The 24,612-nt window shown below is 48.3% G+C and overlaps 10 protein-coding genes across 10 annotated transcripts; 5 read left to right on the forward strand and 5 right to left on the reverse strand.

Annotated features, from left to right (window-relative positions):
• Positions 1–531: 531 nt before the first annotated feature.
• On the reverse strand, positions 532–979 carry lcl2 (the record flags this gene model as incomplete). Its single annotated transcript, XM_057070734.1, has 2 exons — positions 532–725; positions 802–979. 2 exons carry the CDS (start codon positions 977–979, stop codon positions 532–534), a joined length of 372 nt encoding a protein of 123 aa, XP_056917345.1.
• A 180-nt stretch (positions 980–1,159) lies between these two features.
• On the forward strand, positions 1,160–1,972 carry N7503_011189 (mitochondrial 54S ribosomal protein bL27m; the record flags this gene model as incomplete). The annotated part of the gene is made up of 1 exon (XM_057070735.1): positions 1,160–1,972. The coding sequence occupies one exon, from the start codon at positions 1,160–1,162 to the stop codon at positions 1,970–1,972; it is 813 nt and encodes a 270-aa protein (XP_056917346.1).
• Positions 1,973–2,660: 688 nt separating this feature from the next.
• Positions 2,661–4,345, forward strand: N7503_011190 (FAD-binding oxidoreductase; the record flags this gene model as incomplete). The annotated part of the gene is made up of 5 exons (XM_057070736.1): positions 2,661–2,999; positions 3,049–3,743; positions 3,776–3,846; positions 3,878–4,015; positions 4,074–4,345. 5 exons carry the CDS (start codon positions 2,661–2,663, stop codon positions 4,343–4,345), a joined length of 1,515 nt encoding a protein of 504 aa, XP_056917347.1.
• A 163-nt stretch (positions 4,346–4,508) lies between these two features.
• Positions 4,509–5,891, reverse strand: N7503_011191 (amine oxidase, flavin-containing superfamily; the record flags this gene model as incomplete). The annotated part of the gene is made up of 1 exon (XM_057070737.1): positions 4,509–5,891. One exon carries the CDS (start codon positions 5,889–5,891, stop codon positions 4,509–4,511), a length of 1,383 nt encoding a protein of 460 aa, XP_056917348.1.
• Positions 5,892–7,966: 2,075 nt separating this feature from the next.
• N7503_011192 (P-type ATPase) lies at positions 7,967–9,339 on the forward strand (the record flags this gene model as incomplete). The annotated part of the gene is made up of 5 exons (XM_057070738.1): positions 7,967–8,128; positions 8,197–8,307; positions 8,365–8,756; positions 8,806–8,870; positions 8,927–9,339. The coding sequence occupies 5 exons, from the start codon at positions 7,967–7,969 to the stop codon at positions 9,337–9,339; spliced, it is 1,143 nt and encodes a 380-aa protein (XP_056917349.1).
• An 85-nt stretch (positions 9,340–9,424) lies between these two features.
• N7503_011193 (chromatin-binding protein RAD9) lies at positions 9,425–13,725 on the reverse strand (the record flags this gene model as incomplete). The annotated part of the gene is made up of 2 exons (XM_057070739.1): positions 9,425–13,597; positions 13,657–13,725. The coding sequence occupies 2 exons, from the start codon at positions 13,723–13,725 to the stop codon at positions 9,425–9,427; spliced, it is 4,242 nt and encodes a 1,413-aa protein (XP_056917350.1).
• A 349-nt stretch (positions 13,726–14,074) lies between these two features.
• Positions 14,075–15,418, reverse strand: sen2 (tRNA splicing endonuclease subunit SEN2; the record flags this gene model as incomplete). Its single annotated transcript, XM_057070740.1, has 1 exon — positions 14,075–15,418. One exon carries the CDS (start codon positions 15,416–15,418, stop codon positions 14,075–14,077), a length of 1,344 nt encoding a protein of 447 aa, XP_056917351.1.
• A 479-nt stretch (positions 15,419–15,897) lies between these two features.
• N7503_011195 (H/ACA ribonucleoprotein complex subunit NOP10) lies at positions 15,898–16,593 on the forward strand (the record flags this gene model as incomplete). The annotated part of the gene is made up of 7 exons (XM_057070741.1): positions 15,898–16,007; positions 16,081–16,093; positions 16,181–16,225; positions 16,286–16,314; positions 16,369–16,407; positions 16,464–16,516; positions 16,574–16,593. The coding sequence occupies 7 exons, from the start codon at positions 15,898–15,900 to the stop codon at positions 16,591–16,593; spliced, it is 309 nt and encodes a 102-aa protein (XP_056917352.1).
• A 385-nt stretch (positions 16,594–16,978) lies between these two features.
• On the reverse strand, positions 16,979–18,300 carry N7503_011196 (rRNA-binding endoribonuclease; the record flags this gene model as incomplete). Its single annotated transcript, XM_057070742.1, has 2 exons — positions 16,979–17,494; positions 17,551–18,300. The coding sequence occupies 2 exons, from the start codon at positions 18,298–18,300 to the stop codon at positions 16,979–16,981; spliced, it is 1,266 nt and encodes a 421-aa protein (XP_056917353.1).
• Positions 18,301–23,202: 4,902 nt separating this feature from the next.
• On the forward strand, positions 23,203–24,469 carry N7503_011197 (uncharacterized protein; the record flags this gene model as incomplete). Its single annotated transcript, XM_057070743.1, has 3 exons — positions 23,203–23,382; positions 23,445–23,549; positions 23,603–24,469. 3 exons carry the CDS (start codon positions 23,203–23,205, stop codon positions 24,467–24,469), a joined length of 1,152 nt encoding a protein of 383 aa, XP_056917354.1.
• Positions 24,470–24,612: the final 143 nt, after the last annotated feature.

The raw sequence follows: 24,612 nt of genomic DNA on the forward strand, positions 1-24,612 counted from the left end.
TTAGTTGGACACGTTCACTGACCGCATTTGAAGTCGCACAGTAATTGTAAGAATGTTATCTCAATTATTCAACGACATCGCATCACTTCGCTTGATCTGCGTCGATATATGAGAAAATGTTCTGTTAGCCCATGATGTAAGTAAGACAAGGTAGCTCATTGGGTATCACATCATTCTTTTATTACCTTCAAATTCCAGCGTAGTCTACAAAGTAACGTGGGCGAGTAGCTACCTGGGTATGTACTCAATGTTATTACTCTTAGAATCTTGAATAGTGTGCTACTTTCAATGGCGAGTCCGGAGACGTATTGAAGTCGGACCAGGATCTGATTATGTCCTTTTATTTGATACACCTACTGTAATACCTGAAAAGGAGGTGATGGAGAGGTGAAAATGCTAAATGTATATTTGCGGACGACAATCCGGACCTGCGGCGAACAGTCCATTGCAGTGTAACCCCTTCAAAGCCCGTATACAGGCACTAGATATAGAGAAAATGCGTATTACGGTATCTCCAATACTGTCAATTGCTCACAGCAATCCCTTGCGAGCCAATTCGATCTTCCGCGCAGCCTCGCCCGCTTTGAATCCACCCTTCGACACGCAGATTGCACTGCCTTCTCCTAGCTCGACCTTTTCTTCGACATTGGGGTGTGGGCATGGGCAATGGTGTGGGACGCTAACACAGGCGAGCGTATCAGGGCATAGATATTTGCTGCATTGAGCTGTGGGAGAATCTCTTGTCAGTAAACTTGAAGCACGGAAACATTTAATCCTCGCATCACAACACTATCGTCATACCTTGGTTCCATGAGTTCTGGTACCGACTGCTGTCGCTGGAGACATCCTGAGCGCCCTGGTGGTGTCCTTGCTGTTGTTGGTTGCCCCCAAACATATGGTCGAAGAAGTTGAACTGGGCCTGGGCAACGGCGACCAGCATGAAAATAGCCCACACAGTCTGGAAAACAGATCGCAGCATGGTGCACTGGACAAGAGTTGAATAAGTCCAAGATGAGTGTGACCTGGCCGTTTAAATGGAAAGTCAAGTATAGATGAAGCCAGCTCACGGCCCGCACACGTGACGCCAAGCCTCCAAGAAAAAGTTCCCCTTTGGAGCTTCAACTTCCGCAACCCCAGACTATCCTCGAATTGCCCAACAATGCTGCAACCTAGGTTCCTGACGCCCCTCCGGGCGCTGGAGCGAGCCTTCACTCCATCCATCCGATCGGCTTCAAGTCTCTACCAGCCGCAATCGCTCATTACACGAACCCTCTCCGCCAACCTCACCATCCCGAAAACCACACCCACACCCTCTCTCCTCTCATTCTCCCAAGTGCGTTACGCCTCTCACGCCTCCCAAGGAACGGCCAACCGACACTCCCGCGATCCCGCTGGAAAGCGTCTGGGCGCGAAGCGCTCCGGCGGCGAGTACGTCGTTCCCGGTTGCATTATCTTCAAACAGCGCGGCTCGAAATGGTTCCCCGGCGACAACTGCGCCATGGGTCGCGACCACACCATCTACGCTACTCAAGCCGGCTATGTCCGGTACTACTTGGATCCTCTCCAGCACCCCGACCGGAAGTACATTGGAGTTGTGTTCGACAAGGAGGATAAGCTTCCGTACCCTCGTAATGCGCCGAGCCGCCGCAGGCTGAACATGGTTTCGGTTCCGCGATTGGAACCCATTGCCGAGCAGTCTGATCTGGTAGCCAATATCGATGAGAACGGCGTCCAGGTTGGATCCGTGGCGGCTGCTGATGCCGCTACCGGCCCTCAACTTCGTCCCGGATACATGTACCGTGAGGCCAATTGGGTTATTGGTCGTGCTGCTGAGGCAGCTGGTGTCTTCGCTAAGCCCTACGATAACCGGAACCGATGGCTTGCGTGGAGAAAGCGCCAGGCTCGTGCCGAGCGGGCTGCTGAGATGAAGAGTTTGAGGGGCAATAAGAAGGCCGCCAAGAAGGCTAAATAAGTGTGCATGATGTGATCCGTTTTGGATTTCTGTAGCGATATGAGGGTTTGTCTCCGGTGTTTCTCTGTATTATAGAAAGAATTTCCTTCAATGATATCTCCGCCTGTATCATGACACACGTTCCACAACCACTAGAGTTGGCAAGGTGGACCACATGTCTACATTGCACATCTATAGTTGCCTGGAAACCTTGAAACACAAAGTTTGGACCAAGGGTTTCGTCTTAATGCGAACCCGAATAAGAGCCCGCAGCCAGCATTGTTCTAAGGTTTGTCTCGGGTTCTTATTCGGGTTCGGGTTTACTCCACTGATCGCCATCCCATCTACACTTCACATTGGCATGTGTTCCATGGATTTATCAATAGTCCCAAATGCAGGGCAACAATCATGCTTAATTTTAAACAAGCTCAACCAGAAGCCCCCATGGTTCCGAAACGTCGGACCCTCACTCCCAACTAAATCATCCAATGATCGTACGATGTATAGCCAAAAATTAGACATCCTGGATCAAACTGAAGCCGCGATCGTCGCTCGGCAGAGACCTTCGCATTGATGGACGATCAACAGAGGACCCGAAGTTATGCCATGGTTAGCTTAGTCCAGGGGAAGTTATTATAAAACGCTCAAATGCCACCCTGATTTTACCTGCTCCAGGTCTCAATTGACATTGGAATACAGGCGGTATATCATGAGAGCTTTTGAACTATCACTCTTTGCATTGGCCTCTGCCGGCCTCAGTGCCGCGGTCTCAGTTGGATCCTCAATTACAACAGACCTCGGCACTTTCACCCTTACCAAAGGGGCAGCATGCGCTTGTGCAAAACTCTCCCGCTCATTCGGCGGAGTCATCTCTCCTAATGGCGCAAACTATACCCTTCAAGCAGCAGACCGCTACTGGGATGTTCGAGCTGATTTGTCCCCGGCATGCATCTTCCTTCCTTCGACCCCGAAACAGGTCGCAGAAGCAGTCTCAATCTTCGAATCCTGCGATGCACAGTTCGCTGTCCGTGGCGGTGGCCATATGAACGTAAGAGGGATCCTTAGGTATATGTCACACTGCATACTAACATAATCAGTACCCTGGCTCAAACAACATCGACGGTGGTGTCCTGATGCCCCTCGAGAAACTCAACAAAGTCAAAGTCAACGCGGACACGGTCGAAGTCGGACCAGGGCTCACATGGTGGGACGTTGTGGTAGCCCTCGAGCCATATGATCGTGTCGTAATCGGTGGCCGAATGAAAACAATCGGTGTCCCAGGTCTAACCCTTATTGGCGGCTTCCACTACTTCAACAACAAATACGGATACGCAATGGACAATGCTGTCAGCTACGATGTTGTCCTCGGTAACGGGACACAAGTCACCGCTAACCAAACTTCCCACTCAGATCTCTTCTGGGCATTGAAGGGTGGTGCGAACAACTATGGTATCGTGACAAAATTTACTTTGAAGACATATGATATGCCTAAGGTCAGCACGACTATCCAGGTGTTCAATGAAAGCGGAATCCCTAAATTCCTCGACGCTGTTTGTGAGGCTGCTAAACTTGATGACGAGAACCCCATTGCAGCTGGGATGGTCGCCACAGTGCAATATAACGTTACCACCAAGGTGATTGATGCTTCGCTTTTGGGTGTTCAGGAGGGTGTTAGCAACCCCCCTTCGCAGTTTGCGAATTTCTCGGCTATCCCGGCTATAACCCGGATTAATGAGGTGACAACTATGAAAGAGTGGGAATCTGTTTTAGAGACGCCTAAGCAGATGTTTCGGTAAGATTTACTCTACTGTCTATTCTTTTTAGTGGTTGTTTGATTGAGCTGACAGGGTTTAAGGGTGATGTTCTCGATGAAATCCATGAAACCAGATGCAGAGGTGCTATAATCGATCTACAAGGCATGGAAAGACGGTGTGGATACAATTGCTGATATTCAAGGACTGTATCCAACATTTGTAACGAATGTCGCATCTGCACCCGCTGCACGGGTTGCGAAGACGAACGGCATTGGTAATGTTTGGGGTCTTGAAGACGAGCCTCTCCTTAGTTCGTATACCATATCCTCTGAATGCCTTGACTGGATGTTAGCTAATAAGTGAAACAGTTTGGCAATTCAGTACTGGATGGGACCTTGCTCAGGATGATCTCCGTGTTGAAGCCTGGTCTCGACAGCTTGCTGAGCATTTGCATAGCATCAACGTTGAGAAGGGCATTGCGTCGGAGTTCATCTATATGGGCGATGCTGGCGAATGGCAGGATCCTTTCGCAGGATTCCCCACGGAGAACGTTGCTCGGATGCGTAGTATCCGAGCGGATTATGATCCGTCGGGCGTTTTCTCACGTTTAAACTGGGGAGGATTCAAGCTGGGACTCTAAGATCATCATGGTTTTTTGGTCGTTTGCCGATTCGAAATCAAGATAGTGTATATTAGTTTTGGAGATTTAGTCGACTACACAATAGCTACACGATTCCGTTTACTGCGAGGTAAAACCAAATCGAGTCAAAGATAGCTTGGTTCAAATTGATTCAGTCTCGAGCCTATGCCAGCAGATCAGGTAACACATAGTTGCTAGTGAAATTCCAAAGCATGGATGAATCCTGCGTATGGAAAGCAGCCCCAGTATACCAAGTACTGCGATAACCCTGCAAAGAATACAAATCATCATAGAACCCATTCTCAATCTGATCTGCAGGGACGGTCAATTCAAACGGAGCATGACTATTGTACGCTACAAATTGCGGGTCGTCTGGTAACGTTTCAGCAATTCCGTTCGCCTGAAGCTTTTTGACGTAAGCGAGAATCTCGCGTTTGACATCTTCATCGGGTACAGGTGATGGGCTTCCATATTTGATATCGAAGACACCGTCGATTGCCGTTCCGGTAACGACGTAGACGCCGGGTAGCTTGGGAATATTCTGTTGGGTATCTGGGCTAACGGTGTATGCTGTGTAATTTGGTGGTAGGCCGGTGTTGTTCACTAAGCTGGTGTAGTAGCCCGTGTTGATGAATTTGCCGAAGATATCTGATTCGCGATTGTTCAGGCCGAGGGGGCGCAGATTGTCGAGTTTAGGAGGGATGGTAATAAGAAGCTTTTTTGCTTTCACTTTTTGGTATCCGGTTGGTGTTTGGACGAGCAATTCCACTCCTTGGTTATCTCTTTGGGTTGTGTTGACCACAGTACTATTCAGAAGGACATCATGTCCAAGAAGCTGTGTCGCATGGTCATAAATCTCATAGTTGTTCTGGCTTGTTGTAACCAGAAATCCAGTCGCCATATCCTGAATAATATCCGTGCCGAAGTTCTTGAACACATATAGCGTCGGCTGCTTGAGTTCATCACCGAGACCTTGACCGTAACTGCAAATTATGAATGTGGCATTCGCAATATCGGGGTATTTTTCAATGAACTGTCCAAATGGAAGTAAAAAGTCTTCGGGCACAGGGTCCGGAAGAAAGAAGCCTTGTTCCACATCCGGGTATTGCGAAAGTTGCTGCGCATAGGCCTGTAGACCAGCCGTGGGATCTGGAGGGGTGTAATTGACAGGCTTGGCCGTCTTTGGATCCAGGAATTGCGGTGTAACAGATGAAATGAAGTTTGGGTCCGCAATTGTCCAAGATACGTTCAGACGGTCGAGGAAGTCCTTGACAAATTGCTGGTTGTGGTATACCTGGACACCATAGTCCACAGTCTGCTTAGTGACCGGATCCTGATATGTATTGGTGTGACCACCCAGGATGGCTTCTTTTTCAATCAAAACGATTGATTTGCCTGCATCGCGGAGCTTCACTGCGGCGAATGTTCCAGAGGCTCCGCCGCCGATAATGGCGACATCGCGGACGATGGTGTTGTCGTCGCATGAGCCCAATGAAGCGAGGAGCACAAGCCCCCAGGCAAGAGCGCGCCGTACTTGTCGAATCATGGATGTTTGGGTTGTGTAAGTGATGGAATTGGTGGGTTGAATGGCGGATCGTGGGAAATCAACATTCACTTCAGGTTTTATGTCTTGCAGGAATCTCGTCTACATAAGCAGCCATTCTCGTGTCACAGAACGAGTAGTCAGGAGGGTTTTCAATTCGTGATCTATCATAGAGGATCCACCAGCTTGAAATTCTAGGCCCCTGCCCAGCATTCCTATGCAGGGCTTGTTTGGCATAGTTGGTTCGGCACGTCATATCAGTGAGATTGATTGTAGATCTGGATCGCTGCGGTGCACTAGCTCTCAAAATCATTGTATTGATGTATTCAAGCTCTTGAGACGTCACTCGTTCATTGTTTCAAGTTGAATAATTCTGAGGTTTTCTTTCTCGGTGAAAGGGAATCTTCATCGAAATCTATGGGGTTGGCAATTCCGAGATGCACAAGATTAAGCCACACCTGGGCATCTGCAACATCAACTGAGGGATTTGATGGCGCAAGATCCATACAGTATAGTTAAATGAGTGAGAATTACCTGGTAGAGGACTACAAATGTTGCGATACCATATAAACTACCTTTGCCGAGAGAATCTTCCAAAGGTTGTTCATATATCTTCCGTTGCGAATGGTGATATATGTAAATCCACCGAACAACCTTGGAATGTTACGAGACACTACGTGTTTAAGTGTAACGAAATAGGCCTTGAGTTGTGCCATTGGTGTGTTCATCGGAGCAAATCCCTATATTCTTCTGTGATCATGTTCTCCTTGTTTTGCCAAACGGTGATGTCCGTACCGTTCTTGGTTCCAAGTTTCATCCAAATGCCATTGGAAAGCCATATATATGACCCGTGGAGGCCTCCGAAACGATAGTCACCTGAGGCGTAGCTGAAGTGGATACTAGAAATGAATTATGGCTTCAGAGTAGATCTGAAACTCTGGTTGACCAATGGTTCGGTTCTTCATCTTATAGTACGGGATTTGACGTACTGGTAAATAGTAAACAGAGGGGATAGTACACGAGTCAGAGTCATCCAAGAGGAACAAATATTCGGAAATGATTCAGGACAGATGCAAAATTGAGATCTATTAGGATGGAGAACCACCACTTGACTGGTTTTTGATACATGCTTATCTTTTCGATCTGCCTCATTTTTTCCTTTACACGTTCAGAAACCGCCATAGAGTTTATTTCTAGGCTCGGAACACCCGGTTTCAGGCATCAGCTGCAAATTCCAAGATTTCCCGTAGATTCTAGAGCCCAAATTGGTTAGCTCCTCCGGCCAAATTGCTCTCGAGACGATAAGACAATGTGGAGCCCGAACAAAGGAACCGAGCAACGGCCCGTCAAGAATGTCAGGTTCCTGGGAGTAAACAGAGCCTTGAAACACCCGGCTATACAATCATGCCTGTTACCTTCATCCCGGACAAATCCATTGTTGCATCAGCCCGGACGAGGTGGAGACGCAATCGTGCTCGTGCACCAGGAGCCGATGACCATAGCGCCGAACTGTGGCTTGCGACTAAGGGGGAAGATTCACCCCGTTCTTGATTGATTGGTCGCGCGCCCCACGCCTCAATAAATTTGCGCCGACAATAGCCAGAATTGTCGAAGTACGCCTCCTGTTTGTTCCACCTCTCTTAGCGATGAACTCCGCGTGTCCTGTACTGTTTTCAATCTAGCGCGAAGCGGTGTGTGGCCTGGATCTAAATTTCCCGTCAGGATGGAATGGATCGCGCTCGGTAATGGGCCTTAATCAATCGATCTGGCGACAATAGATCTCGGTTCGATTCGACTAGAAGCGCTTTGTTCCCCACATCGGAGATTCGAGACACGGGGTTCATGGCTAGTACCGAACTTTCATAGATTGCATACATTAGTCTCGGCACTTAGGCCTGATCGCGTGGGAGAATTTTGGCGAGATGGAGTCTGGCTCCTGGCGAGGCTCCATTTATATTAATGGGTATTCCGGAAGTGTGGACTTGGAGTTTTATTGACCTCATGGCAACGTGCCGGTCCTTCGTTAAGGGCTTGAGATAGTTCGCTGATGCGGAACTGACGAAATTGAGACCGCAGCCATGAACTCACCAATGCCCTTGGTCGGGCGTAGTCTCTCCATGTTTACGCTTTCCATTGTGATGATGTGTCTGGCTGTCATCGCGGTTTCTCTTAGATGTTTTGTTCGTTGGTATCTTGTTCGTGCATTTGGATGGGATGATACACTTATGGTCGGAGCACTGGTATGACTTATGTCCTCTTAACCTGTCGCCAAATAGAAACGCTGACATCCTTTTCTTTTTTGTTTCAGGCCATTTTCATAGCTCTAACCGTCGGCTGTATCAACGGCGCCATGGATGGCGTCGGCCACCAGATGGTAGACTTCGGGGAGAACATCGCCCTTTACGAAGCTGCCCTTCGTGTAGGTACACTCCAAAATTCACCAAAAAATTAGGTCTAAATCTAATGATTGAAATAGTGGTGGTGGCTCAGCCAAATGCTCTACATCTGGGCTTCGGCTGTAACCAAAATCTCCATCGCCGTCGCACTCCTCCGCTTAACCGTGCGGAAACAACACATGATAATCCTCTACTGCTTAATCGGCCTAGCAATCGCCAATGCGCTCTATTTCTTTTTCATCCTTCTTCTCGACTGTCGTCCTATTTCTTATTTCTGGCATCAAGCGAATCCTTTAGCAAAGGGGTCTTGTCTGTCCTCTACTATCCTGTTGAATATCGCATACCTATATAGCGCGCTCACGATCGTGGTCGACTTTTCACTGGGCATTTTGCCGATCTTTCTTGTCTGGAATCTTCAAATGAATCGCCGAACCAAGTTTGCGGTTGGGGGAATTTTGAGTCTAGGTGCCATGTATGTGAATCCACGCAACACTGCTGATACGAATGCTAACGATTTCCAGTGCGAGTGTTGCAGTGGTCATCCGACTTCCATTTCTTCACTACTATACCGATCAAGACTTTCTCTGTATGTCATATCCATTCAATTCCATGGCTACAAAACATGCTAATTTGGTAATCTAGACTCAACTTACCAAATTGCTATTTGGTCCATTCTCGAAACGAGCTTCGGCATTATCGCTGGAAGTCTTGTCACTCTACGCCCGTTATTCCGCTGGTTCTTGGACGGAAGTCTATATGGCCAAAAACAACGTTATGAAAGAAGTGGCTCTGTTAGATATCCGTTGGCCAGTTTGAAGGGCGATGGGAGTGGGGCGAAACTTTCCAATGATCCCCGATACTGGCGTCCGGATATCGACGATACCAAGGTGGTTACGAGTGTCTCGTCACCTAGGGAGCCTGGATTTCCTCACTCAAATAGCAGTGAAGAGCATTTGTATCCGGGTACTACGGGGGGTCGAACACAGTATCACGTTAGTGTTCATGAGACTATCACCGTCGAGGAGGTAACACACGCCACTTCTTCAACTAGTTAAACTACAAGCGAAAACAATATAAACAAAAATGTTATAATGAAATTGGTATCAACATAGTTTAAATCACAAGCTACAAAGAAATGTTTTACTCCTCAAATAACCTGCCCAAGATTAAGCTCTGACAAACAAACTCATTTCCAACAACTCGGGCAGTGGGCGATGGATCATCAACGGGATTCGTCAAGGTGAATACAGCCGAATGCTTGCGCTTCTTCCCGTGGACCAGAGAGATTCTCTGTGTCTTCGGTCTCGGAGTCAACATGGACTTCGCAGAAGATTGATCTGCGTCATCAACGTAAACCAAGTCCCAGCTACAAGGCAGCGAGGCCTCGGACTGGGATTGCATCAATGCGCGGGCGGTTTCGAGATCGGGTACGCGCTCCACGCGGGAAGCACCAAGCGCAAAGGTGAGGAAGATATAAGCTCGGCGCTTTTTCTCCGCTTTGCCTCGGCCAGTCACAATAAGCACAGACTTCCCGCCGAGTAATTTAGGTCTTGCCGCAATCGTATCGGATAACCGGGTGTCGCAAGGTGGTGTCGGTACCATCATTCGGGATTTTGTGGCACCATTTAGATAAGTGGAGTCACCGGCTGGCAAGAGGTAAACATCCCAGTCGAGAACGCGGCCCTTAGCAACACAATCTTCAACCCAGCGGCCCGAAAGGCAAGGTAGACCCAGTGCCAGAGCTTGCATGTACTTTTCACGACGAGAATGTGTGTCGGCGATGAGGCATGCAAAGCCCACATTTTCAGCCAGAGATGTAAGGCGCAAGCCTAGGCTGCCAGACTGAGTCTTGTCACTTTTCGTTGGAGTCTCAAAGGGAATGATTGACGAGGTTTCAAACAACTCTGTAAAACCATCAAGCAATATTGAGCCACCGTTATCCGTTATAAGTTGTGAAACACGATCTTTAGATCCGTCATCTTCCGTAAAAGACACTGCAAAGGCCATATTCGCAAAGATTCCGCTGGCAGATTGGATAGAACGAGAGAAGCGAGTGTTGGGGGATGCTGGTAGGGATGATTTCTCGGGTGAATGAGAGACAGTTGCTTGGGGTGCGGGCTCTGGTTGATGATAGGTAAAGTCTCGATCCTTAAACTGGTTCCACAGAGTCATATCAAGGTAGATTCGACCGATAGGTACCTTGATCACATTCTCACTGTTATTGAGGCCACCATTGGGAAGACTTTTGCGTTGTTTGGGTCCAAGGATAACCGTGGTATGGCCGTAGATATCGGTTTGGGGGCAAAACCCATTATCAGCATCCTGAAAGAGCTCCTCCTTAGTGAGTTTACCCTCTAAGCCGCGAACAACGTGTGTGACCTTTGGAACACCATGCATATCGACTTTGACAGCATCGCCGATGCGGAGTTCAAATCTCTTGACTAAGCCTTTTAACACTTCGACGGGGAGACTGTCTTCAAATTTCACGGTGTACTTTGTTTGTGGGACACCAAGAGGTGTTCCAAAGCAGGTTGCGGGGTAGTATGCTCGTTTCTGGCCCATCCAGACAGCAATCACTTGATGAGGAGCAATAATAGTATTGTCAAAAGATGTCCGGGCAGGCCGGGGAGTGGTAGGAGGGCTGTTGGCGGTGTGGCTGTCTGATAGAGGCCGGTCGGAGTCGACATCAACATCGGTAAGCTCAGTCAGTTCAGAAGATGCGACTGATGCAGGCTTTTGAGCGATAACGGGTTGGATAGGCTCTTGAACCTCTGGCTTTTGTGCTTGTGCAGGCCGCTTTGCCACACCTTGAGAAGCAGCCACTCTACTGTGCCTTGATCTTCGTCGCATGATCGGTTGTTGAGGAGAGTCTCCTATTTCCCAAACATTTTCATCCCGAGCAGCAGGTCTGGACTGCCTGCGGGCAGGCGCAGGTTCATGGACTGCTGCGGAAGAGATCTGTTGAGCGGGACTCTCGTGAATGGGCGCGGTAGTCTTAGGGGGCTGTGCACGAGGTGTTGCAGGAACTGCAGTGTCGGATGTGTTGAAGCTCTGGCCAAAGCTTTGACCGAGGTTGCCTCTTCTTCTCTTTCTAGGGCGAGTCGGAGATCCATCAATAACCAAGGAGTTGTACTGATCATCGTCGGCAGTAAAGAAATCCAGGCCAATATCCCCGATCTTGAAATCAACCTGCGGAGAACAGTCTGAGGCAATCTCGGTCAAAGCACGGCGTTGTCTTCCACTAGGACTGGACAGAATTTGGGATTGTGCTTGAGAAATGAGGGTCTTGATTGGCGAAGAGAGGGCTCGGGATTGCGAGTGCCGCACCTGACCGACTCGATGAACACTTCCTGCAGGGAGCATAGGGGGGAGGTCATCATCTTCATTATTTACTCCATCGCCATTTGACTCTGCTTCCCATTCATTAGATTGGGTGCGGCTAGGACTTGTTTCTGGGATACTTGTCAATCTAGCCATATCGCCAAGGTCTGGGCGAAGGTGCACAGGTGTTTCAGTAACACGCGAGGGCATTGACGAAGATTTGTTCCCGGGACCACCTTGTGAACTGTTAGAGAACGGCCCGGTTCTTGGCAATGCATGGGGATTGCTAGAGTAGAGGCGTGCATTCTCGTTTGAGGACGTATTTTGGACCATCTCGACCTGTCGGTCCTGCGGTTGAGAGTTGGCATCCGCATGGCGCCGATCTTCCGGTCGTGGAGGAGGGGGCGTAGACTGAAGACGTCGTCGGATAGGTGAAATATTGGCGTTATTAATGTTATTGGTGTTTGGATCGAGCTGCAGCGTAACTGACCGCTGCTCGGCTTGGACCTCATGGTTGTTAGGCCTCGGCGTTGGTTGCGGTGATTGTTGAGAGTCTTTTACCATGATCTGGGAAGATCGACCAGAAGACAGATCCCTATCATGGATTTCGATTGAGCCAAGCTGCGTACTTCCAACATCATGCTCTTGCCTTGCATCGGCCCGAGATAATGGCTCATTTTCGATTCCAAGGACTTGTGAGAGACGATCGTGTGCACTATCAGTTTCATTTACCATACTGGGATAATTTTCCTTATCCTCTTCCGAAGAGTGAGGAAGCTCTTGTGACTGAGGAACTTGAGGGCCCATGTCATCCTCCTGTTCCGTTTCTTCTTCACTTCCAGCAGCGCCGGTTTCATCGACATGCATATCTAGATACTCCGGGGGAGTAGCACGATCTTCAGACCCGGCAGGGGCATTCAAAGCTGCAAATTGGGCAGCGGTCTCTTCATCGAATAGCCTCTTCCGCCGTGCATTTTCGACGAAGCTGGATTCCTTGTTGAACTCCTGGTCAAGCGGATCGTCCGAATGCATATCATCCGCAGACCGTGTCAATCGCTCTCCTAGAGATTTATCCCGCCTTGATTGCGATTCTTTCATAGATATGTAGTTTAAATTCGGCTCAGATGACTCTCTCGCAAAATGAACCAGCGGCGAGGAAACATTGTTGGCGATCCGGGGACGCTGAATGGGTATATTCGGCGACGGACGGTCAGACACAAGTTCTGGTTGTTGGCCGTGAACCAGGGGAGATGATGGCGCCTGGGTTGCCTTAAAGAGCTGACTTAAGCCCATGAGCCCCCCGCTCGATTCTATATCTCCGGCAAGAGGATTCCTCGATAGGGTAGGCGTCTCCATCGACGTGCCTGGTGTGTGGGGTTTTTTAATCGTAGTCCCAGGGGTCATGGCTAAGAAGCGCTGGGACTCTGGAAAGAACTCGGGCTGGTAAGCCATCGGAGAAGATTCGGACAGGTCATAGTTGCTTTCTTCATCTGGAATTGGGGAAAGGTCGGCTTCGTGGCGTGCAGTATCGAATTCAGCGAGAAGATCGATATGACCACTGTCGCCCTCGTGCAACGTCATAAGAGTGGCGCCATCAGCACCGTTGTCGGACACTCCTCCATACATAGACTCCCCATTTCGTTGAATGATGCTATCGTAGATCGATTGCGAGACAACTTGGGTGTCGCTCGGGGTGACGTCCGCGGGGTCCATAGCTGCGGGTGCTGGCTCAGAGACCGGCGTGGACTTATTCGGCTGACTGGGGGGCTTCATGAGGTCTGTTTCATAGTGTCGGTGGGACGAAGGAGGAGGATTTCGCTTCTGGGAGGAGCTGGTAGGGTTCGATGGAGTTGAAGATAATTGTCGGGAAGCCGTCGGGGAGCGGTCACTATAGGAGCGATTTGTGATTTTATTTAAATGGATCGACTGTGTTTGCGAGGGGCTGCCAATTTTCGCTTGTCCGGAAATATTTGGCTGAAATTGTTCGTGCTCCTGAAGACGTCGAAATTAGCCCAATGAGAATCTGGAACGCTGCAGGTTATTACACATACAAGTCCCAACGCGACGCGTTGCAGATGGGCAATATCGATACTGTCCTGGGTCTCCATCCCTTCCTCCATAGCTACAATTAATCAAACAGCGCTTACCATGTTTTATGGATCATGATATGGCATAATTAACAGATCTGTATAATCATTACGTAGTGAACGCTGACTCGATCGAGAATTGAGGCGGACGCGAAACGCGTGACCCACGTGACCCGAGGATTCAGTAATATTACCTAAATAGGTCTAGCGTCTATATTTTATTACAAGAAGCCGCGGCCAAAGAGCTTTTCTATAGATACCTCCAAGGGACTATTTCATGGAATGTCATAGTGTAAATATGTACTTTTTTGTACATGGATATCAAGTTTATTGGGTATCTGAAGCCCTCATATTATACACAAGATATTAAAGCCGACTATTCCTAATCACGGCTCCGATTGGGAATCCACCGTCGGAGCAGAAACTCTCGTACTCGGTAGCGACCAAGAACAGCTCCGATATCGTCAAAAGAAGCTGCGGGTGGTGGAATCTGAACATAAACAATCACCAAGCTCTTTTTCACTTGGGCCTGGACCCGGTTCACACAATGCAACCACCACCAACTTCGGTCTTGTTTCTGCGCCACATGATCCCTACGTTCTTGAGTCTCCGTCCAGTACGAATGCTCATATGAGGGGACGATAATGACGGCGAATTCAGCATGAGAGAAGACGGGTCCCCGGTTGTAGAGCAGATAGTCCGTACCGAACTTCACACCAGAGCGAACAACCCATCCGAGGGATCGGAAGTGGTGGTACACGGCATATGAAACCAGGAAGGGGTCGTCGGGCTGCAAATCGGCGGAAGGGAGGCGCGGCGGATAGTGGGAGTGATGGCACAAGAGGGAGAAAAGGGTAGAGGTCGGGATAACGGCATTGGTCTCGCGATCGACGACCCGCAACGCACCGAGGCAGTACACCAGGAAGAATGTCTCTTCATTCGAAATCTGGAGATGCTCTTCGTTTGCGAACTCCATGTCGAGATCAGCATCATCATCGACCGGGGGGGCCGCTTCCTTCTCCTGAACCACCGGCGAGAACCGCACGGATTTTCCATTGGGTGAGTTGGTCACATCAGTAGTTGGCGCAGCATTGCCGTTCTGCATGGCTTGTTGCCGGTTCCTTTGGTATTTGGCTTCCATGGCTTTCTTGACTGAGAACTTTTCTATCGAAACGGAGGTAGCAGGTGAGCCATCAGCGGGCACTGGAGACGAGGCGCCGGACTCTCTGGCTGCGGCTTCAGCTTTGAGTCTTTCCTCAACCATCAGTCTTTCCACCCTCGCACGCTCGAGCTTCAATTCACGGCGCTCTGTTCTGCGTTTCCGTGTGGCCTCCTCACTAGTGTTCCCACCCAGTAGACCTCTTCTTTTCTTCTCACGCTCCAGCCAGCTGGGCTCACTTCGACTCAGATTACCCTTGCCAAAGAATCCCATCTGCCACAAGGCCTTGATTGTTCGCTCATCGGTAACATGTACGGAAGAAGTGGCCAAGTCAAAGTATGCAGTGTAGGCTTCTTGACGAGGAGGAGAGATCAAGAAAGATAGATACGAGAGGGCAACACTAATGAGAGAAAGAGGATTATGAGGAATTACAGGAGGAACAGGGTGGATAGTGACGGGGAGAGGGAAGCGATGAATGTCCCTGTAGTTGGGCCTAGTGGAACGAGTCCGGGTGCGGACTTTCCCTTTGGCAGGGCTAGCTGGGGCTGAGCTCGAAGCTTCGGCCATGTTGAAGAATTACTGAAGAAATAAAGACTGAAAAGATGTCTGTGAAGAGGGAGGGTTAGCCAACTCTTCAGGTAAATATGCTAGTGTGAAAGTTGCATAGTGGTAATCTTGTCAGATACCGTTGTAGTCAAAAATAACATCATCGGCAAAGGCTGAAATCAAAGTAGTGCCAATGCCTGAGTTAGAATTTTGGTCATCATAAAAGAGGGGCATTGCAGAAAAAAAAAAAAAAAGTAGCTCATGGAGCTATGTTCAAACTCACCTGCAATCTCTGCGGCCCAACGATTGTGTCGGAATTGGGCCAAGTGAAGGATAATGGTTGGTGTTGGAAAGATATTACAGCTGCCTACTAAGGCTAATAGCTGAGCGATTGCATCAGTGCATCATTAACACTGTTGAGGATCCAAAGCAGATTCCTCTGGAGATCAAGAGTGGGAAGAAGTCAAATTTGGAGAGCTTCGGGTTTTTAAGCGCATGGCATGACTAAGCGGAGCGGTCCGAGTGCGTCGGCGTCAAAAAAAATTCCTCCGGCTCCAGCAACCACGACTCCAGCAATTCTTATCGCCAACTCACAAGACAAAACCGCCAAGTAAGTATTTGAGCCTTGAGCGCACTTTTCTGTGCTTGGATTTTTGGACATTTACTGACTTTTTACCATTTAGAATGCATCTTATGGTATGTTCGAACCTCTTGCGACCATCGAACGAACCCTACGATCAATTCGGAATTCGCCAGGAACAACCTCGCTAATCAATGAACTAGTACACTCTCGGTCCCGATGGCAAGCGTGTCTACACCTTGAAGAAGGTCAGTTTTACTTTAAGATTTACTATCACTGGGAATATTGGTGCTAACGGTTTATCTCAGGTCGTTGACGGCAAGGTCTCCAAGTCCGCGTATGCTTCCAAAGCCCCAATCAACCAATATTTGCAATTACTTACATACAGAAGTCACCCCGCCCGTTTCTCTCCCGATGACAAGTACTCTCGGTATGTGAATCTGGCACCAGACAGAAAGAAGACCCGAACTGACATTTCGTTTCTAGTCACCGTGTTACCCTGAAGAAGCGCTACGGACTCCTGCTCACCCAGCAGACCGGTATGTTTTGAACTTTCTTACCTCTATATAATGCCAGAAGGCTGACATCCAGCTCAGACGATGCTCCTGCTGTTTAAACAAGAAACGAGGGTGGAAAATTGGGTTTGAGGGATCACAAGGTGCTTTGACCTGTGTTTCGGCGCATGGTGTTAGTTTGTACAGTCGATGGACGGCTGCTATTTGCATTGCTTCGGATATTTGCCGAGTGTTAGGGGTGTGTAATAATCAGGGGACTTTGGTCCCTGATGTCGACTACCAATGACATGTCTTTTATAAACGTTCAAGGTATTCTATTCCGTACTATCTATGTGCAAAGGTTTTGTAGCCATCAGACAAAGACTTGGTCATTGCTCATCAACAGGCGGGCCATCTCCTTTGAAAGGAGATAAAAGAAGGACTTTTTGTGCGTATAACCCAAACTCCAGCCCATGTAATCAATCGTAATGCAAAAGTCGTTCAGGCTCAACGCTTCTTAGAGTTGATGTTACGACCGGCGCCGACCTTCACACGGCCGCCCATCTTGTTCCGCTCGCCGGTTAAGATGCCGGGGAGGTAATCCTCGTCCATGAGGTCACGCTCCCGTCGCTGCCGGCGCTCCTCCTCGGCAGTGGATCGAGTATATTCCTTCTGGTCCTCAGTCAGAATGAGCTCTCTGCCCCAGCCGTTCTTTCCACCGCCTCCCTTCCACTTTCCGTTCGAACTGCCGTGTGTGGGCTTGGGAACACTGAAAACGTTACCCCGGTTGTTCCACTGCATGTTCTTCTTCAAGTGCATGGTGAACTGGCCGTTGGCAGTAGTGGTGCAAGAAACACGGGTGAGTGTGTCTTTACCACAACGAGGGCAAAATTGCTTGTTCATCTCCTTGGTGGTGGAGAAGCAAGCGTGGCAGCGCTTGATGAAGGTCTTAAGATGCTGGACTCTTTGCAAGGTTGTTGTTGACAACAGGTTAAGGTTCATCTGCAGAAGAACGTTTTGACACTGCATAGTAGATTAGTATCGATATTGATTTTACTTTGGGGAGGTTATTCACTGACCGCAAAATCAGTGGTCATAGTAGCAACCTGCATCGTCTTCGTCTCCGGTGCAGAGTCGGCACCAGCGTCGTCGCGGGCCAGCCGCTTCTTGTAGTTGGAGGGTGTGATCCATTCTCCGCCATCCGAATCGGCAGCGTCATCTTCCTCATCCTGGTCCTCCTCTGGGGCATCCTCTTCAGCTGCGGGCTCAGCAACATCCTCGCTTGTGGGCGCATCCTCTTGCGAGGGAGCAGACTCTTCTTCCTTGGGTTCCTCCACAGTTTCCGTGGCGGGAATGTCCTGAGCGCCCTCGGCAACCTCGGTAACGGCATCGACGCCATTGGCCTCAGCATCCTCCACCTTCTCTTCCTCCTTCACGGGCGGCTTTCCGTTGACACGCTTCTGTCCAGGAACACTGCGCAATCTCCAGTCACCTCCATTGCGCTCACACTCAATTTCATAGGCAAGCGCCAGCACCTCAATATCGGTTCGACTCAGAACACTGCGATCACCAGTCTTCCGGGCAAATTCACTAATGACGTTGAAGCTCTTCGGGGTGGGCGATCGCTGCTTCAAGAATGGAAGATACAAGGTCTCGACACGGAGGCGGGCATCGGGGTCGCGAATTTCCGCAACCACAGAGGGTGTGGTGATAAGTTCTTCACATTGGCCGAGTAGGGTAGAAAGCGGCGGGGTATTTTTGAGGATGGGACCGGCGTCCAACACAATTGTGTGAATGGACTTGGGTGGCGACGACACAGAGTCCGTCATTTTGTTCCGTCTATTCCCAGGTCGCACAGAATCAAAGAAATAGAAACTCGATCTAGTTGTGGAGGGGAAGTAGTGGGCGTGATGTGGAAAAGGAAATTTCTCGGCCAGTTGGTCTGTGCGCGCTTATCGGCCTATCTTATCGCTTCCAAGGTACGAGTTGGAGGGGCCTAGAAAACACAACTTCTTTAGTGGTTTCGAAATTCATTCCAAGGGTAGACTTCCGTCAAGGTATATGTCTGGGTACCAAATGACTGATGAAGCAACACTTGGGTGAAGGATTCTCAAAGTCCACGGGTCGGAAAAGAATATATATTTGAGCAATGGTAAGCTTTCTGAATATATTGTATAATGGTGAAGTTCAGAACCAGACCTCAGGCCATTCGGAAGTCCATTGTCTCAAAACTTTTAGCAAAGTTTCCATGGCTGAATCCCTTGAAAGCATCTGAGAGGTTTGTTGGCAAAGCTGATAGTTGGAATATCATCTAAAGGGCGTCTCAGACAATATAAGTCAATGTCCGAATTGAACCGTACCAATATCGAACTCTACTGTCTACTATTTATTTGAGCACGAGGACTTATTCCTATATATCAGACACGAAAATACTCCGTCTTAGCAATTCAAGTCTTGAGATAGGCTCCTGTAGTTGGATGTGGGCCCGAAGGTTGGTGTTGCTACGGGGTATTTGTGGTGACCAAACCGCGTGATATGATCGATCTTTATGCTTTTCATGCTCACATTACCTTCAATTTCACCTTGAATACTGAATTATGTCATTGAACAAAAATGGCAGGGTCAACTCGGTTAATAGCGTTGATACAGTACACTTTAGACCCGCTAACACACGGCTGCCTTATTTGAAGTACAGGAATGAATTCACTAAGGTATTGATCATCCTGCGAAGCATCCCAATCCCATCCTCCAGTTGACAACATTCTCCTTCATGTTTTGACACATGGTACTGCTAAGCAGCAACGACTATAAATACCTCCAACTTCTTTTCCCTTTCTCCTCTTCTCTCTTTTTGAAAATTCTCTCAACGGGGTCGGCACAAATGGAACACAGTTGCAAATGCCTTAGGCCTCCTCGAGTGGGCCTCCTCGACTGGCCGTTGCTCTACCCACCATCGTGTTCTTGTTTCATATCTTCGTCTCGTCACATTCAAGGTGATCCAATCGACTGATATGAAATCACGCCACTGCTCGGAACCGCAGTCATCAGAAAATAAGAACGACGAAAAATAATTTATTGCAACACCAAAAACAGTCTGAAAACCAATCTTCCTCGAGCGCAATTTCGAGCGAAGGAAAAGAAAGGGCGAAAAAAATAGGCGGTAAGAGACCCAAAATCATCCAGTAACATTTGACTAATGTTTCGTGATCCGACAGAATAATATCGCCTTCTCATTGCAAAAAAGCACGTGTCAGCCGAGTGAGGTCTGTTACAATGTGATTCAAGGCAACTATTCAATCATTCCCGGGCGCCTGCTCTCTCGTCTTAGAGATCAACCATCTGGATCGTCAATTGGCTCACGATTGACATCATGCGCTAGCCTAGGCGACGTAAATTTGCGGAGCGTGACAATTTAATGATGCGCGGGGTTGGTATTCAATGACGTGAATGAGCCTGCGAAGGGGTTGACAGGGCTTGATCGTAAGACATATCCTTGTTTGTAAGCGGATAGGATGTGACTAATTGGATTGCAGGACCACTCTTCAGTGTATTCTTTTATATCCACTACGACCTGGCTCTTGGATGATTCCCAAATGGACCTTGGACGTATCAAGCGTTGGCTTGGCGCTAGTGGATATATCCAGATACTCGATCTAGGATCGTTCTCGAACGAGTTCCTGGATATATGATATCCTCTGGTGCTCCCGTATTTGTGCCCTAAGACGTTCTGAGATGCATCTCTATATTGCAATCATCAGTATTCATCTGAAAAAGGCGGTGTTCACGGAAATGACTCTTTATGTCGCATCCAGAAATATCCATTTGATGGGTGGTGCTCACTGAGATAACCTGCAGATTGCACTTGGAAATATCAATTTGAAATGGGCGGTGATCCGTGATCCGTGATCCCATCATCAAGAATAAATCTTATGTCACTATTGTCGTTGCCATCTTCACTTCAGTCATGCATGCAGTTGCTCATGAGCATTGTGCTTAGACTCAAATCCACCAGGCACAAAGGCAGAATCGTCCAAATAGCGGTCAAACATGTAAAAGGCTTCAAAGACTGCAGCTGATGGACCATGTTAAATCAGGTATACTTTTCCACAGCCCCAGGAAAGATATAGGTTGGATTTTCGACATTCAAATTATTGGAAATAGGGATGAAATGTGCCCAAGTCTTACCGTTGCGGACTGAACGGTGAAGGGTCTCTGCAGTATGGAGATTCCCAAGGAGTAAAACGGTGCATTTGGAACAATGCGTCCGGGCATGGGATTCCAAACTTGGCTAGGTATTTACCCGTCACAGCGGCTATTTCAAACAATGCTACGGCAAGTGAATCCGTTTGCCTCGGGATAGGAAATTTAAGGAGAATCTTAGAGCATACTGCCTTCTACTATGATGGTCTTTCCGTGTCCACGGCAGTATTTCAGTTTTATTTGATCAGCTGAAATATTGCCTGCTGCCTTCCATGGTCAGGATGTCAACTTGGGTCATGCTTAACCAGCACTGTCCCACGAGGTCAAGTCACAATGTGACAGGGCCGACAAGCACAGACAGAAGTCACACAACTTATTGCAGCAACGTGGAAGATAGGTGATATAGACATATTACGGGTTGTCCAAAAGATGGGGTGTTCGAGGATTCGATAGTTGAGAAATTGCGAGTGTGATAGATCATCTGACCCCAGTGGGGTGGCGCCAAACCCTAGCGGAGACTTCTTTGAACGGGAGATAGACACACCACAATTGGCTGACAGTTGGCTGAGTCAAAGAATCTTCTTTCCTTTTTTCCTCTTAATCTCCACCGTGTAGCTCTTGTGTCAGGTCAAATTCGCGTTATTGAATGTTTTGCAGTATGTGTGACGTGGGTGAATGAACCAAGACCGTGCTTTGCGCTCGTGCTGAAGTTGGAAGAAGACCTACTAGGTACTACAGTATGTTGAACGAAACTTGATTATGACAATTGATTATGACAAAAAGTCTTTACCCACTGCGCCTCGAACTCTGAATGTGAGTTTGTAACGCACCATTTTCCCCTTGCTAAATTCCCAACAGCCGCGGCTCGGCTACATGGGCCCGAATGATGATCTCTGAGATCTATTTGACAACTAAATTGACCCATATCGAAGATAAACGCAATACCATTAGACTTCGAAACGAATGGTATTAGTATATAGCCCTTGCACTTAGTGATCCGTGCGATGAGCTTAACGAAGCCATGACGTATACCCGATGAATCTTGGCGTGTATGGCAGCCAACAAGAGCGTGGAATTCAAGGTTTACATGTCTTCCAAATCAACCTCGTGGTCTATAAACCAGCGGCTTTGATCTTGCCCAGATACTGGGAGACGAGGCAAGCTGAAAAGAGTCGATCATTGACCCCTACGGTGATCTGCAGGTCCTGTTGATAGATCGCATGCCTCCTGCATCATAAATTTCGCCCAAGTCTAGTGCCCGCTGTCTGCCCCGCTGCAGACGCATCATGTACATTGCCTCGAACTAATCACGGATATAACCAATCAGATCGCACAAAATGTTTCTTTGATCCCTTGTGGCCAATAGAATCCGTGTTCGCAGATATTCCACACGTTTGCTGGCCAACCCAGGAGATCGTTCGATCTTGAAAGTGAGAACCACGGGAAGGAGGAAAAACAAGGATCGGACCGCTTCTATTCCAAATGATGAGCGTGAGCACTTTCGGTGCTTCTTCTGTGTTACTCCGTCAGATTATTTTGGGTTGACTTGAGTCTGCGGGTGTCACCATAGTAAATTTCCGCATTGAAGCCTTCGGATTATAATTCAACTCATCGACTGATGACGTTGACTTCGAGCTCGGATGTAGTACTACAGCGTACGTATGCGAAGATCCGTATTAAGGCCATATCTAGTTAAGCCCCTCCATGCGCAATCGACTCGATGATCTAGGGTCCACATGGAAAGTCTAACTCCATGACTAAGAAATTAATCCAGGGGATAATTGCTTCCAAATCTCCCAGAAAAACTTAGATTTTCATACCAAGGAAGGTGTAAAACATTCATAACCTTAAATAGAGCCCTGTTTCATCTACTATCAATCCTAAAAAAAATTAAAGATTCCACTAGATACAGATAATCCGTAAATAACAATAGGGATGCAATTATTGCGCATGTCAAGGCCCCGATTCGTCGAACTCAACCCCTTGCGCCGCATACTGCACCTTATGCTCTCCTAGACCGAAATAGTGTCTTGTACCGCCAATCCGGGGAGCGAGGAGCCTTCACGCAGGGAGCCCCGCTCTCTCCCAGGGTGACCGGACTAGTGGATTCCCGCTCCAACCGTTTACCATCGAAGTCCGGTTGAGTTGTTTTTTAGACTGAGCCCTACTAATTTCTGGGCATTGATCTTAGCACGTAGCAGTGTTATATCCCTCCTTGTCCTTCCTCTCTTGTGTCAATCTGGGGAAGCATTTGATTTCTTATCGCTCGTTTGATCCCCGGTCTGCTTGATAGCTGGTGGTCTTGCTTATTGCTATTGATCATCAGTTCATTCTACTGAGCTGATCTGTCTTTCCTTTTATTTCCTTTTATCTTCCATCTTCTACAGTACTCAGACTGTCTTGCTTTTATATCTTGATTTACCTCCCCAACCTTTCATTTGTGCCTGAGGAAGTAGCTCAGATAGGGATACTTTTACTATACTGGACCCACCATCCTATCAATTGACTACCAGTCCACGGAATCGGTCAAGATGGATTTGTTCAAGCGGGACGGTGGCGACATATACCTCTCACCTCGCGGTGTACAAGGTCTGACTTGCAGTGTTGTCTTTACAGCACTAGCAACCATCTTTGTGGGTCTGCGTCTATATACCCGGGTCAAAATCATGAGGAGGATGGAGTCGAATGACTGGATGGTTGTTATCGCCCTAGTAAGTGTCTCCTTAATTTATTTTACAAAAAATGAAAACTAAAAGCTTTTCAACCCGTAAAGGTTAACGCGTATATTTTCATGGGCTTGGATATGGTTGAGGCTACCAGTGGCATGGGAATGCATCTCAAAAACATCCCACCAGCGATCCTCGAGAGGCAGATGAAGGTAGGTTTCTAATACGTCCTGGATGGGTGACAATCTAACAATGACTTCCCTAGGCGTTCTGGCTCACAATCCCCTTCTACAATGCCGCCGTTCTCTGCGCAAAAGCATCCATCCTCATGCAATACTTCCGCGTCTTCCCTACACAACGCATGCGACTCGTTTGTTGGATAATGATCACAATCCTTGCGATATACGGTACATGGGCAGTAATCAGCGCATTCTTGAACTGCATCCCCGTCGCCAAATTCTGGGACGACTCGATTCCCGGATTCTGTCTAAGTAAACCTGGGCTCTGGTTCTCGAATGCCAGTATGCATATCACCACCGACCTTGTCATCTTGATTATCCCCATTCCGGCTCTCATCGCCATCGAGATACCCCGGAAGCAGAAATTGGCGTTGATGATCTTGTTTGCATTGGGTGGGTTCGTTTGTGTGACCAGTATTGTCCGTCTGGTCAGTTTGAAGACGATCTCCGACTCGACAGATCCAACATGGGATAATGTGGGTGCTGCGTCGTGGTCCGCGATTGAATGCAATACGGGTATCATCTGTGCTTGTCTACCCACTCTGAAACCGCTTATTTCTAAGCTTGCGCCTGGTCTTTTGTCTACATTGAATGGAAGCCGTCGACAAAAGAGTGAGCATTTGTCGAATTCTCGGCGAACTACAACATGGAATGATGGTTCTACGCTTGGGGCACCAGCTGAAGACCATGAGTACGGTGCTGGAGATCCCGAACGAATTCTCGAGCTTGTTCCCAGTGGTGCTGCCAAATATGGAAGACGTTGGTCTAAAGAAGACAAGATTAAGGGTTTGGGCGTCCCTGATATTACAGAAATTACCGGACTTAGGGACTCAGAGTACACTGGCCATCATCAGCATACCGTCTCTGAGACGTCTGTCTATTCGCGGAATTGATACACTTCTTCTGTGGGAGTTAGTCGGGGTGTCATTTATTTGGTTCCGGTTGATTTAGGGTTTATATGATTCCTACGAAGGCTGCACGCTCTTTTCGGGTAGGACAGGGCTCCCCTTGTCTGGCAGCAAAGGATTTTCTTTCT

The sequence above is a fragment of the Penicillium pulvis genome, assembly GCF_028828015.1.
Source record: "Penicillium pulvis strain IBT 33274 chromosome Unknown scaffold_8_segment0_segment0, whole genome shotgun sequence".
NCBI lineage: Eukaryota > Fungi > Ascomycota > Eurotiomycetes > Eurotiales > Aspergillaceae > Penicillium > Penicillium pulvis.